This window comes from Salvelinus sp. IW2-2015, linkage group LG15 (assembly GCF_002910315.2).
Source record: "Salvelinus sp. IW2-2015 linkage group LG15, ASM291031v2, whole genome shotgun sequence".
Classification (NCBI taxonomy): domain Eukaryota; kingdom Metazoa; phylum Chordata; class Actinopteri; order Salmoniformes; family Salmonidae; genus Salvelinus; species Salvelinus sp. IW2-2015.
In genome coordinates this window covers 60,756,590-60,770,469 of record NC_036855.1, presented here as the reverse complement: position 1 = coordinate 60,770,469, position 13,880 = coordinate 60,756,590, and the positions used below count along the sequence as shown (strand labels likewise).

The 13,880-nt window shown below is 41.6% G+C and overlaps 1 protein-coding gene across 2 annotated transcripts; it reads left to right on the top strand.

Annotated features, from left to right (window-relative positions):
• The first annotated feature begins 360 nt into the window (after window positions 1–360).
• LOC111974567 (tumor necrosis factor receptor type 1-associated DEATH domain protein) lies at window positions 361–13,668 on the top strand. 2 transcript variants are annotated; one of them, XM_024002368.2, is made up of 6 exons: window positions 361–437; window positions 11,140–11,233; window positions 11,551–11,701; window positions 12,088–12,368; window positions 12,537–12,684; window positions 13,143–13,668. In XM_024002368.2, exons 2-6 carry the CDS (start codon window positions 11,213–11,215, stop codon window positions 13,439–13,441), a joined length of 900 nt encoding a protein of 299 aa, XP_023858136.1. In that variant the 5' UTR covers window positions 361–437; window positions 11,140–11,212; the 3' UTR covers window positions 13,442–13,668. The 2 variants fall into 2 exon arrangements, with proteins under 2 accessions (XP_023858136.1, XP_070303408.1); XM_070447307.1 differs by lacking the exon at window positions 361–437 and adding an exon at window positions 7,154–7,217.
• The last annotated feature ends 212 nt before the right edge of the window (window positions 13,669–13,880 follow it).

Here is a 13,880-nt window from a genome sequence, read left to right as displayed (position 1 = left end):
CCATGGCCCTGGTTCCAAAAACATAAAATAACAGTACCTATATCTATATAGGCCTAAACAAAATAACCTGTTTCTTATTTGGTATGTTGCTTCTCTGTCAATTCATTTTGCCTTTAGTGTCATGTTCAGTGGGTACATGCAATTATATAATTTCAACATTGTCGTTGGCTACACAGTTGSARGCAAATGGCTACAGCAGTAAAGGATMAGTTCCGACAAATATTTCCTTCCAGTCAAGCAACAAAAACAGTCAACTACTTCCTTCCTGTAAAGATACGTGATTCTAMCCAATAGGGAAGCGGCATGTTCTTTCTCACCAATCACAGTGCCTCAGGTTTCCCTGTAACCAATTGCCTGTCGGGAAATTATTACTGTATCTGTGTGTTTTCCTGTGGTCAGGTCGTGTTGCCGTCCTTACAACGTTTTTTTCTTTTAAGGTAAGTTAACAATACAATTATGATTTTACTTTAAACCCAAAACGAAATTATAGTCTATACAACAGTTAATGCCACAAATGACAGTAAACAAATGCATAACAGTACGTCAATCATRAAAGAAAATGTAGTCAAGTTGCYATGATTCCTTTCTATTGTTGATTAGGCTACTGTTTTGTAACAACTTCAATGTATGATTAAAACTTCACCACTAGTTCTTTTTATTATTGAAGGTCAATAGGCGGTGTTTGGTGCAGCTTAACTTACCTATAGTAGGTCTACTTTTCTAATTTCCTAAAAGTCTGAACCGCACTGTGTCCAACGTGGTCTCAGAGCATTTCGTATTATTCTGTAGTTACGCTAGACATTTCATAATTTAGTATGACATGTTACATTTCGTATGGGAAGTATTCATTTGTGGATGTCCATCATCCATTTCGTATGATATGTTACAATTACTATTAATATGACATATTACAAATTTAAATTTGTACCATATTGTAATGAAACAGGCAGGGCGCAGGTCTCCAACCTCGACCTTCTAGCCCGAAGTCCAGCGCGCTATTGACTGTGCCACAAAAGCATGCTCAAGCAGCAGAGTCGATATCCACGCTTATAAACTCAGGGTCGTTACAATATGTTACAAATTGTGATTGGTACAATATGTTCTGAATTTCCAAAACATATATGTTACACAATAAATTAAGTGTTTAACTGTTTAACATTAGCTAGCTCTAGGTGTTATTAAGGTTGAAAGTTAGGTTAAGGGGTTAGGGAAGAGTTATGTTAGGGGAAGGGTTCGCTAAAAGTGTTAAGKTTAGGGGAAGTTACTAATTAGCTAAAATGCTAAAGTAGTCCGTGACGAGATTCGAACACATTCACATTATATTCCCACCCATCCACCCCGACCAACCACCCTCCTTAATTTTTTCTTGGTTGAGGTTATTCATAGTGCAAGTAAGTGCATAAATGAAAAGGGAAAACAAAACACAAAAGTTTCGGCCTAAGCCATTCTCAGTGTAAATATACCTTTAATTTATTTGGGAACCATGATGTTCTAATAAACGTCTTTATTTTGCATTCAAGCCTCCGTTTTRGATTTATTCCTTTTTTCGACAGTGTGCGGGTCTCCATCTCTTTCACTATACCAAACGTAACATATCATATTGATTTGTGTGAMCTAGATTTACATTTACTATGTTACGTCTAGTCTACGAGACCAGTCTGCTGTGTCATATTCTTGCCTCATAGCAGGAGAGAATGTAGTGAAATTCCTGTCATCATGTACATGTGACTCACGGGACTCGAGTTTTCACAGAACTGCATACCACACAGTGCTACCTGTCTTGTAGACTCAGTAGTCTAAACCAATGATTTATATAAACCCTGGATTGCTGATGCTATGTATTGGCCAATGAAAGACTTTGAAGCCATATTGGCACTCTCCAGAAAAGCAGTAGTTCCATAGTTATGAATAGAATTCTTCAGTATTTCATTTAAATCTTTCAAGGACAAAATTTCATGTATTTAAGTGTTTTGTTGCAGTGGGGACAGTGACATATTATACACCTAAAATTATACTTTAAGGAAAATGTTTTTAAATATTTTCATTTTTTATTTGTATGCTTAGCTCACATAATATGATTCAAAAGTATGCATTAAGGTGTCTGTAATAGAATTAACGTGGCAAAAACAAATAAATGCGTTATAAAATATTCCAAAATATTTGTATCTTCAAAACAGCGCCCCCCTGTCAGGCATCTAGTGTATATTTAAATCATTAGTCTAACCCGTCATAGAGCTTACCAGTTTGTAATAATAAACACCAAAAATAAGGTCTGAGGTAACACAGGCTTAAGAGAACTTATATATTTTGTTCTATATACTTATATGTACATATTSTCATTCACCCCTTTGGATTTGTGTSTATTAGGTAGTTGTTGGGGAATTGTTAGATACCTTGTTAAATTTGGGTATTAGGTAGTTGTTGGGAATAGTTAGATTMCTTGTTAGATATTWCTGCACTGTTGGAACTACAAGCACACGCATTTTGCTACACTCGCATTAACATCTGATAACCATGTGTATGTGACCAATAAAATTAGATTTGATTTATTCGTCAGTTAASATGACCTTTATGAATGTATTTGTTTATAATGTACATGATTCAAAATTCACAAAAAGTGAGATTATCTCATAGAATAAAACGTATAAAATCTTCTAAGCCTGTGTTTACCACAGGCCTTATTTTCTGCGTTTATCTAAAAAATAATACTAAAACGAAATTTTCTCGTAAGCTTTGCCCAATGAATCATTACTATTGCTCTCTATAGACTACAATATAAGTATTCACTACAAAAAATGAAACCGACCATTTCGACTTGTTTGGCAGTCTGTACCTTGTAGACTGATTTCTCGTTTTCATCCTAATCAAAAGAAGGGCATTCGCTGAATTGACCCAATGTCCAGGGAATCCTTTGGTTGGCACTTGGCAGGATGATTTTAGTCTTTGACGCTGCAGTGGTAGATGTTAAATGTTGCATTAATAAACTCTTCATGATGACATAATCCTCATACACTCTATGGTATTCTAGGCTACATCTGGTGAATTAATCCAGCACACTTTCAGTTTTAGTAATGTATGACACTACCGGTCTATGAATATAATGATGGCTTAAGATTACATGTAGGCCAGGCGTCCACAATTACATTCAGCCGTGGACCGATTTTTYCTTGAGTGGATGGTCGGGGGGCCGGAACGTAGTTATAAATAAATTGTACACTGCAAATTGACAGCAAGAATCCCAAACATAGTATTTGACAAAAACAATCATTTCAAACCTTGATTACATTAAGAAACGATCACATACCGTGCCTCCAGAGAGTATTCACACCCCCTTGATTTATTCTACATTTTGTTGTATTACAGCATGAATTCAAAATGTATTAAATTTGGATTTTGTGTATTCAACCCCTTTTGTTATGGCAAGCCTTAATAAGTTTAAGAGTAAAAATGTGCATAACAAGTCACAGTAARTTGCATGGACTCACTCTGTGTGCAATAATAATTTAACATGATTTTTGAATGACTACCTMATCTCTGTACCCCACACATATGGTGCCTTGGGAAAGTATTCAGACCCCTTGAATTTTTCCACATTTTGTTACGTTACAGCCTTATTCTAAAATTGATTAAATATTATACTTTTTTCAGCAATCTACACACAATACCCCATAATGACAAAGTGAAAAAAGGTTTGTAGAAATKTTTGCAAATGTATTAAAAMYAAGAAACTGAAATACCTTATTTATACAAGTATTCAGACCCTTTGCTATGAGACTCAAAATTGAGCTCAGGTGCATCCTGTTTCCATTGATCATCCTTGATGTTTCTACAACTTGATTGGAGTCCACCTGTGGTAAATTCAATTGATTGGACATGATTTGGAAAGGCACACACCTGTGTATATAAGGTCCCACAGTTGACAGTGCATCTCAGAGCAAAAACCAAGCCATGAGGTCGAAGGAATTGTCCGTAGAGCTCCAAGACAGGATTGTGTCGAGGCACAGATCTGAGGAAGGGTACCAAAATATTTCTKCTGCATTGAAGGCCCCCAAGAACATAGTGGCCTCCATAGTTCTTAAACTGAGCAATCGGGGGAGAAGGGCCTTGGTCTGGGAGGTGACCAAGAACCCAATTGTCACTCTGTCAGAGCTCCAGAGTTCCTCTATGGAGATGGGAGAACCTTCCAGAAGAACAACCATCTCTGCAGCACTCCACCAATCAGGCCCTTATGGTAGATTGGCCAGACAGAAGCCATTCCTCAGTAAAAAGCACATGACAGCCCGCTTGGAGTTTGCCAAGAGGCATCTAAAGACTCTCAGACCATGAGAAAGTAGATTCTCTGGTTTGATGAAACCAAGATTGAACTATTTTGCCTGAATGACAAGCGTCACGTCTGGAGGAAATCTGGCACCATCCCTACGGTGAAGCATGGTTGTGGCAGCATGCTGTGGGGATGTTTTTCAGCAGCAGGGACTGGGACACTAGTCAGGAATCGAGGCAAAGATGAAAGGAGCAAAGTATAGAGAGATCCTCTATGAAAACCTGCTCCAGAGAGCTCAGGACCTCAGACTGGGGGCGAAGGTTCACCTTCCAACAGGACAATAACCCTAAGCACACAGCCAAGACAACGCAGGAGTGGCTTTGGGACAATCATTTTTTAGAATAAGGTTGTAACGTAACAATGTGGAAAAAGTCAAGGAGTCTGAATACTTTCCGAAGGCACTGTACAATTATCTGTAAGGTCTCTCAGAATTTCAAACACTAATTCAACCACAAAGGCAGGGAGGTTTTCCAATGCCTCGCAAAGAAGGGCACCTATTGGTTGAGAGATAGGTCAAAAKAAAAAATGCAGACATTGAATATCCCTTTGAACATGGTGAAGTTATTAATTACACTTTGGATTGTGTATCAATACACCCAGTCACAACAAAGATACAGGCGTCCTTCCTAACTCAGTTGCCGTAGAAGAAGGAAACCGTTCAGGGGATTTCACCATGAGGCCACAATGGTAACTTTCAAAGAGTTACACAGTTTAATGGCTGTTATAGGAGAAAACTGAGGATGGATCAACAACATTGTAGTTACGCCACAATATAAGCCTAAATAGCAGAGTGAAAAGAAGGATGCCTGTACAGAATAAAAAATATTCCAAAACATGCATACCAATCTTCATATTTTCAAGCATGGTGGTGGCTGCATCATATTATGGGTAAGGACTAGGGAGTTTTTTAGGATAAAAAGAAACAGAATGGAGCTAAGCAAAGGCAAAATCCTAGAGGAAAACCTGGTTCAGTCTGCTTTCCAACAGAYACTGGGAGACGAATGTACCTTTCAGCAGGACAATAACCTAAAACACAAGGCCAAATATACACTGGAGTTGCTTACCAAGATGACATTGAATGTTCCTGAGTGGCCTAGTTACAGTTTTGACTTAAATCGGCTTGAAAATATATGGCAAGACTTGAAAATGTCTGTCTAGCAATGATCAACAACCAACTTGACAGACCTTRAAGAATAACAAAAATAATAACTCTTAGAGACTTACCCAGAAAGACTCACAGCTGTAATTGCTGCCAAAGGTGATTCTAATGTATTGACTCAAGGGTGTGAATACTTATGTAAATATGATATTTCTGTATTTCATTTTCAATAAATATACTAAAATGTCTTAAAAGATGTTTTCACTTTGTCATTATGGGGTATTGTGTGTAGATGGGTAAGAAAACATTTMTTTTAATCATTTTTGAATTCAGGCTGTAACGAAACAAAATGTGAAATAAGTCAAGGGGTATGAATACTTTCTGAAGGCACTGTATGTGCCTCTATTTATGCGTGGGAATACTTGGGAACAGATTTCCTAAATGAAAATCACTTTGAGATTTCCTGGTGATTTTATAGTCTTTTATCTTCCCCAATAGAGTTACACAGTTTAAAAATATAAATATTYTTCTCAGAAAACTTGGGCCAAATAAAATCACCCACAGGCCAAATTCGAAACCCTGAATTGTAGGCTAAGATATAGACGCGTTAGTTAGATTTTTATATGTATTCTTTTGGGCTCCCGAGTGGCGCAGCGGTCTAAGGCACTGCATCACAGTGCTAGAGGYGTCACTACAGACCCTGGTTCGATTCCAGGCTGAATCACAACCACCTGTGATTGGGAGTCCCATAGGGTGGCACACAATTGGCCCAGCGTCGTCCGGGTTTAGGCTTGGCCGCGGTAGGCCATCATTGTAAATAATAATTTGTTCTTTAATGACTTACCTAGTTAAATAAAGGTTAAATCAAAAAAATATGAATAGTATAAAATGAGGATATGGGCATAATCCAGCTCAGATACTCTTTTCCCTTTATTTATCCCTCTCCCAGGTCTAGCACATCAAGCATTTACTTGACCCTAAACCAGACCCAAGTCACATTGAAAGAAGTCTAACCAGAGATAGGGGTTAGGTTGAGGTCAGGCATTTTACGAGGGTATGTTTGGCAGCATGAGTGAAGGATGCTTTGTTGCGAAATAGGAAGCTGATTCTAGATTTAATTTTGGATTGGAGATGCTTAAAGTGAGTCTGGAAGGAGAGTTTACAGTCTAACCAGACACCAGGTATTCGTAGTTGTCCACATATTCTAAGTCAGAACCGTCCAGAGTAGTGATGCTAGACGGGCGGGCGGGTGCGGGCAGCAATTGGTTGAAGAGCATGCATTTAGTTTTACTTGCATTTCAGAGCAGTTGGAGGCCACGGAAGGAGTGCTGTATGGCATTGAAGCTCGTCTGGAGGTTTGTTAACACGGTGTCCAATGAAGGGCCAGAAGTATACAGAATGGTGTCGTCTGCGTAGAGATGGATCAGAGAATCACCAGCAGCAAGAGCGACATCACTGATGTATACAGAGAAGAGAGTCGGCCCGAGAATTGAACCCTGTGGCACCCCCATAGAGACTGCCAGAGGTCCGGACAACAGGCCCTCCAATTTGACACACTGAACTCTATCTGAGAAGTAGTTGGTGAAACAGGCGAGACAGTCATTTGAGAAACCAAGGCTATTGAGTCTGCTGATAAGAATATGGTGATTGACAGAGTCGAAAGCCTTGGCCACGTCGATGAAGACGGCTGCACAGTATTATCTTTTATTGATGGCGGTTATGATATTGTTTAGGACCTTGAGCGTGTCTGAGGTTCACCCGTGACCAGCTCGGAAACCAGATTGCATAGCAGAGAAGGTACGGTGGGATTCAAAATGGTCTGTAATCTGTTTGTTAACTTGGCTTTCGAAGACTTTAGAAAGACAGGGTAGGATAGATATAGGTCTGTAACAGTTTGGGTCTAGAGTGTCTCCCCCTTTGTGGGGGGGATGACCGCGGCATTTTTCCAATCTTTGGGGATCTCAGACGATACGAAAGAGAGGTTGGACAGGCTAGTAATAGGGGTTGCTTCAATTGCGACGGATAATTTTAGAAAGAGAGTGTACAGATTGTCTAGCCCAGCTGATTTGTAGGGGTCCAGATTTTGCATCTCTTTCAGAACATCAGCTATCTGGATTTGGGTGAAGGAGAAGTGGGGGAGGCTTGGGCAAGTTGCTGTGGGGGGTGCTGAGCTGTTGACCGGGCTAGGGGAAGCCAGGTGGAAAGCATGGCCAGCCGTAGAAAAATGCTTATTGAAATTTTMGATTTTCGTAGATTTATCGGTGGTGACAGTATTTCCTAGCCTCAGTGCAGTRGGCAGCTGGGAGGAGGTGCTCTTTTTCTCCATGGACTTTACAGTGTCCCAGAACTTTTTGGAGTTTGTGCTACAGGATGCAAATTTATGTTTGAAAAAGCTAGCCTTTGCTTTCCTAACTGCCTGTTCCTAACTATACATATGTAACAGTATAACTTTAGTCCGTCCCCTCGCGCGAACCAGGGACCCTCTGCACACATCAACAACAGTCACCCACGAAGCATCGTTACCCATCGCTCCACAAAGGCCGCGGCCCTTGCAGAGCAAGGGGAACCACTACTTCAAGGTTTCAGAGCAAGTGACGTCACCGACTGAAAGGCTGCTAGCGCGCACCACCGCTACCTAGCTAGCCATTTCACATCGGTTACACATACWATACATGCTATAGTATACACACTATACATACTATACTATACGCACTATATATACTATACATGCTATACATACTATACATACTATACTATACACACTATACATATACTATACCTTACACACTTTACATACTATACTATACATACTATATATACTATACTATACACACTATATGATTTCAGTTTGTGAGTTTGTAATATGGGGATTGGCGTTATGTTTATTTTGACATTATAAAGAAAAACTTTTATAAACAATGGCAACACAGCCATGTTGATCTGAGGCTTGCGGTTGGAAAACCACATTAGTGTCCGACTTACGGCTGTTGCAGATGCACATCTCCCAACTTCACTCCTCGACTTTAGTCTACAGTTGTTTGCTTTAGCCTTACAACTGAAACGCGCCCCATATCTTCTGAACGTGACACAGTGCCTCCCTGTGAACTGAAGCTGAACTTTACTACAACATTATATTTCATCTTGTTTAAGATAAGCAATGATGAGGTGATAGAACTGTCTAAATGAAATGAAGAAGTCTTATAACCTATTCCATTCTACAGGTAAAAATGCTTGGCTCATGTCTGTTATTTCCATATAGGCTATGTAACTATTTAATCAGCTGTGTTTGCCTGGGATGGGGTGAAAGTGTGACACMACTCCAGCCCCCGAGGACTGGAGTTGCCCATCCCTGGCCTATGGGCTATGTAGTTTCTTATCTGTTATGTTTGGAGTTGTGTTGTGCTGTGCTGTTATGCGGACACTTGAATTTTTATTTACAGTTGCCCGGTCATAACTTTAAACTAACTTTAAATAGCAACTGCCCATAAGAATATATGAGTCAGAAACATTTACTCTACTGTCAAAATGAACTACAAATGTAAATAGGATAATTTTGGTCATAAAGTCAGTCTTGTCCAAAACTGAGTTTTGTGAGACTTGTGGTTGTGACTGCATCACAATGTAAATTAAGGTTGGGTTTGTTTCAATCCTGCCCACAGCTGGCAGGACACAAGTAAAAATCAATTCTGAGTGCACCTGCATGCGACCCGATCATAATGCCTGTGGTAAATTCAGTTTGACTTTGGATATGGCTCTGTAAATTACACAATGTACATGGGACAATATGTTAAAATTCCAATAGCTCCAAATTTCAATGACTTAAAAACCTCAAACCAACTATAAATTATAGAAATTCAAATACAAATGTTAAAAGCATTCCACGAGAATACTAAAAGGTCTTGTTTTAGATTTTAGGCATGAAAATATTCTCTCATTTACGTTGTGTCATTTATTTACTGTCCATAACTAGCCCCGGAGATAGGCTATCCAAAGTCAGGTCACACACCAGCCGGATCAAGCTAATTGGCAATATAATTTGGCTAATTCTTTCCACCTGTGAACATACACACGATACACCCACATCAAACCACACCCCAAAAGCAACTCACATTTGAATTCAGTCATGGCCGCTAGCATTTCTTATTGAACCAAATCTAAAACAAGGCCAAATCAGGAAGTGCAGTCGCCCTTCAAAACGAACTAATGACATGCTGCACCTTGCTACCTTTCAGATAGGAGGAGGACGACAGATGAGAATAGCAGGCCAGTGGAGCAATTAGAACAGCAGCAGCCAGTGGCAAATGGTAGGGAAGAGGATGATTTAGGTGACCTGGTCACAGGCCCAAAACAAGTTAAGCTACAACAGTATCCCCTTGACCGTTTTGGATTGSAAAACTAAAGAAACACACCAAACAAGACACAGAGACAGCAACAGAAAAGTAGATGGTGCAGAGAGACACCAGACAAGACACAGAGACAGCAACAGAAGAATAGGATATGATGAAGAGAGACACCAGAAGAACAGAACAGGCCATAACAGAAGAGGATAGACAAGGGAGATGGTAACAAACAAGACACAGACAGCAACAGACAAGAGACATAGAAAGTAACAGAAGAGGATAGACAAGGGAGATGGTAACAAACAAGACACAGACAGCAACAGACAAGAGACATAGAAAGTAACAGAAGAGGGCAGGTGGATTGAGCACACAGTAGACTGTATCACTTCAAGCTGCTCTAAAGAATCTAATTTGTTTTATTTATTTGCACAAATTATAAGAAGTGAAATACAGACAGTGAAAAAATAAAACATGGCTTACAAAGAATTTGCAGGTAAGGTGAAAAGTCCTGTGAAATTACTATTAAAATAATTGTTTACTTTAACACTTTTTACAACCAGGACAGGATAAGAGAGGAGGGTAGACAAAAGACAGCAACATAGAATACTAAGAGACAGCAATAGACGACACATAGAAAGTGATGGAGAGAGCTAGAGGAGGGGTGAGCACACAGTAGACTATCACTTAAAGCTTCCCTATGGATTCTAATGAATGCACTGTGTGTGTGTGTGTGTGTGTGTGTGTGTGTGTGTGTGTGTGTGTGTGTGTGTGTGTGTGTGTGTGTGTGTGTGTGTGTGTGTGTGTGTGTGTGTGTGTGTGTGTGTGTGTGTGTGTGTGTGTGTGAGAGAGAGAGATAGAAAGAAAAGGTGTTTGGGTACTGTGGGACTTTAGTCAGTTTTGTCTTAGTGGTTTTTGCAATACACTGTAGATGTATGTGTTCCAGAGTAGAGAGACCCTGTGGCAGGTGGGAAGGTGCAAGTTACCAGAAAAATATATATTCTCTCAATGTTCTAATCTCTCAATATTAATCTCAAAGTGCACCAAATTAATGCATTTAGCTGTTGAAATTCCTTMGATTTTTGCTGGGGGATAATGCCCCTGGACCCCCCTACTGGCTTTGGGCTAAGCCCCTAATGTCTTCAAATCCTAGAAACGCCCCTGGGTAGTAAAGGGACATTAAATAGTAAATTCATGTAATGACATATAGGGGATAAGATAAGAATAGTGGAGTGAGATAATATAACGTGAGGGGTTGCATTGTATTGTGACTGCATCTGGATCCTGACTCTTTAATACCAGGATGGATTTGATTGATGTGTCTTGGCCTTTGAACTCAGACTGTTGATTGCCTGAGTAATATATCTGTTCTATCTCTGCAGGAAGGAAGAGGCTTGAAGGGAACACAGAAGAAGCTTGTGACAGCTGAGGTCAGATGACGGGAATGCTCAAACAATGGACATAATGGATGAAAAGGTACTGTATGTTTAGTTGAGAGAGGCAGGAGAGAGGAGGTGTGATATGTATGAGAGGGAAAAGGGGAACGAGGCAGGGACAGAGACAGTTCCCATTAACTATTTATAGGACAACATGCATGTCTGTTTCTGTTAGTGCGCGTGCGTGCGATAATGTCAAGTGGGGAGTGTGTGTGTACTGTGTATGTAAGAATGTAGCTGTAAGTACAAGCTCCTGTGCTGTACAAAATTCAGCATAATGTCTGAATAGTAGCATACAGAGCAGAGACATTATGAACTTTAATCTTGTATGGGATGTTGTACCATATGATATGTTAGAAAATGGTGGCACTGAGTGTGGAGGTTGGCCCGTGGACAGGATGTGCGGTTCTCTTCCTGCGCTCCTGTCCCGCAGTGAACCTGCTCTCTCTCTACAAAGACCAGCAGGGCAAGTTCAGCGTCTTCAAAGTCCTCAAGCTGACACTCACAGGTGAGCCACATCAGGCCATCCGGTCTCCAGCTAGCGTAGGGAGCATGCTGAGCATTGGGTGAGGCAGATGTATTATTGATAGAAAGAAAGGCTTAGCTTGGTGGTCATGGGGAGTGAAAAAGGGCTGGTGTTGCAGTGTGACCTGCTTATCTACTGAGGGGATGAATATAGTTAAAAGCTTATGAAAGACTGCTGTCAGATAAACGCTGGGAGATCTTTTAGGAAGTCATAACACGGTTGAGCTCAGAGCTCTGCCTGGACCAGAGTAGTGGAGGGAGACAGTCAGGTTATATTTATTTTATGGTCACAGTGAAAAATGTTACAATTGTGCCAGTGATTCGCTATGGTTACCTCTAACCTTTGACCTTACCTGGCCTGTGTCCCAGACTCAGCTGGGGGGCTGGAGGGGTACGAGATCCTGAAGCTGCACGATGCAGATCCTCTGCTGGGTGTGGAGGTGAAGTTTGTGGATGTGGCGGCGTGCCGCAGGTTCCTGCAGAGCTATGGCTCCGGTGCCGTACAACAGTCCCTCTCCCAGCACRCCTGCCGCCTCCTCAACATCCCACAGGAGCTTGCCTTGGAAACCCAGCTCAAAGCCGGGACACACACTTTGGACTTTTGTCTGGACGACCTGGAGCTCTGTCTGCAGCACATCCACAAGTCACAGGTAATATACTATATACCGGTTATAATCAATATATAGTGGTGTTGTTACTGGTAATATATGATTAACAGATCACAAGCAATACTTCACCAATCTATACCTGACAGGTGCTCTGCTRTGCCTTATGACTCACTATGAGGTGTTCTAAAAGTTGATGTCACTTCCTGTCAGCCGGAGCGCCTACGGGATGATGAGATTGCTGAGCTGGACCAGCAGCTGCAGAGCCAGGCCTTGGGTCATATCCCCCAGCCACCCACCCTCACACAGGAAGAGCCCCCCGTGCCCAGCAACTGTTTCCTGTTCCAGAAGAGGGTGTTTGGTGAGTTGGCTCTGGCTTCCATGGCTGCTTCTTATCATCAGTGGGGGTTCAGCGGGGAGCTGTCCCCTGGGTCCTCTACATTCATACACTGGCATAGAAGAGTGTTTCTCACCTCTCGGTCAGTAGACCACCACTGGTCTATGGAAGGTTATTGACCTGTGCCTGAAATAGTTTGATGACACTTTTAGTCGGCTCAAGTGCTAGTTTTAATCTAAGTGGTCCTTTGAGGAAGAGGACCATTATAGCTTGCCCAATCTCTGGTATAGAGGACACTCATTATGGGTCATCTACTAAACCCGGGACGGCAGGGTAGCCTAGAGATAGGAGAGGAGGGCCAGTAGCTGGAAGATTGCTGTTGTATTTTACTTACTTACACCACGTCTTACATGCAGAAACATATATARACTCTGGATACATGTCTCTAACAACCTCTCCCACTCTGTCTCCTGACCTATCAGAGGACCGCATGCTGGCGGCGGGGGACCTGCAGCGGTTCTCCAACGGCATTGGGCGGGACTGGAGGAAAGTGGGGCGGGCCTTGGGCAAGAACTGCCGTGCGCTGAAGGGGCCGGCCATAGACAACTTGGCCTACGAGTATGAGAGGGAGGGGCTGTACGAGCAGGCCTATCAGCTGCTGAGCCGCTTCATCCAGGCGGAGGGGAGGGCGGCACGACTGGGCCGGCTGGTCAGAGCACTGGAAGACAGCAAGCTCACCAGCCTGGCTGAGAACATTTTGGACATCCAGGCCCGGGAGTGACACTGTCTGTCACACTGTCTGGGGGTGTGTGTTGGTCTGTGTGTGTGCATCTGTGTCTGTGTGAAAGAGTGGTAACGTGTGGGTGGCATTGTTTGTGTGAGCGCAAACGTGTATGCACTAACTTACCTAGGTGCTACCATGTGTCAGTTCTGTGTGAGCTTCGTGTCTGTGAGCTTGATTGTATGTTTTTTTTATTTGAGTAAAAATGTCTTGTGTTACAAAACCAATAGTTCTCATAATTGCTATGTCACGTCATTGTTGTCTCTGGTTGGAGAGCAAACTGAAATCACTGCGAGCCTTTTCTTCTTCCGCTTTAAACCCAACACCTTTTCTCCACCACAGACTGGACCATTGATGTATTTGATCATTCTACCAATAACCTAGATTGATATTGAACAATTTGCAATGGGATTGTGGAATATTTGTTTTCYGAATTCCA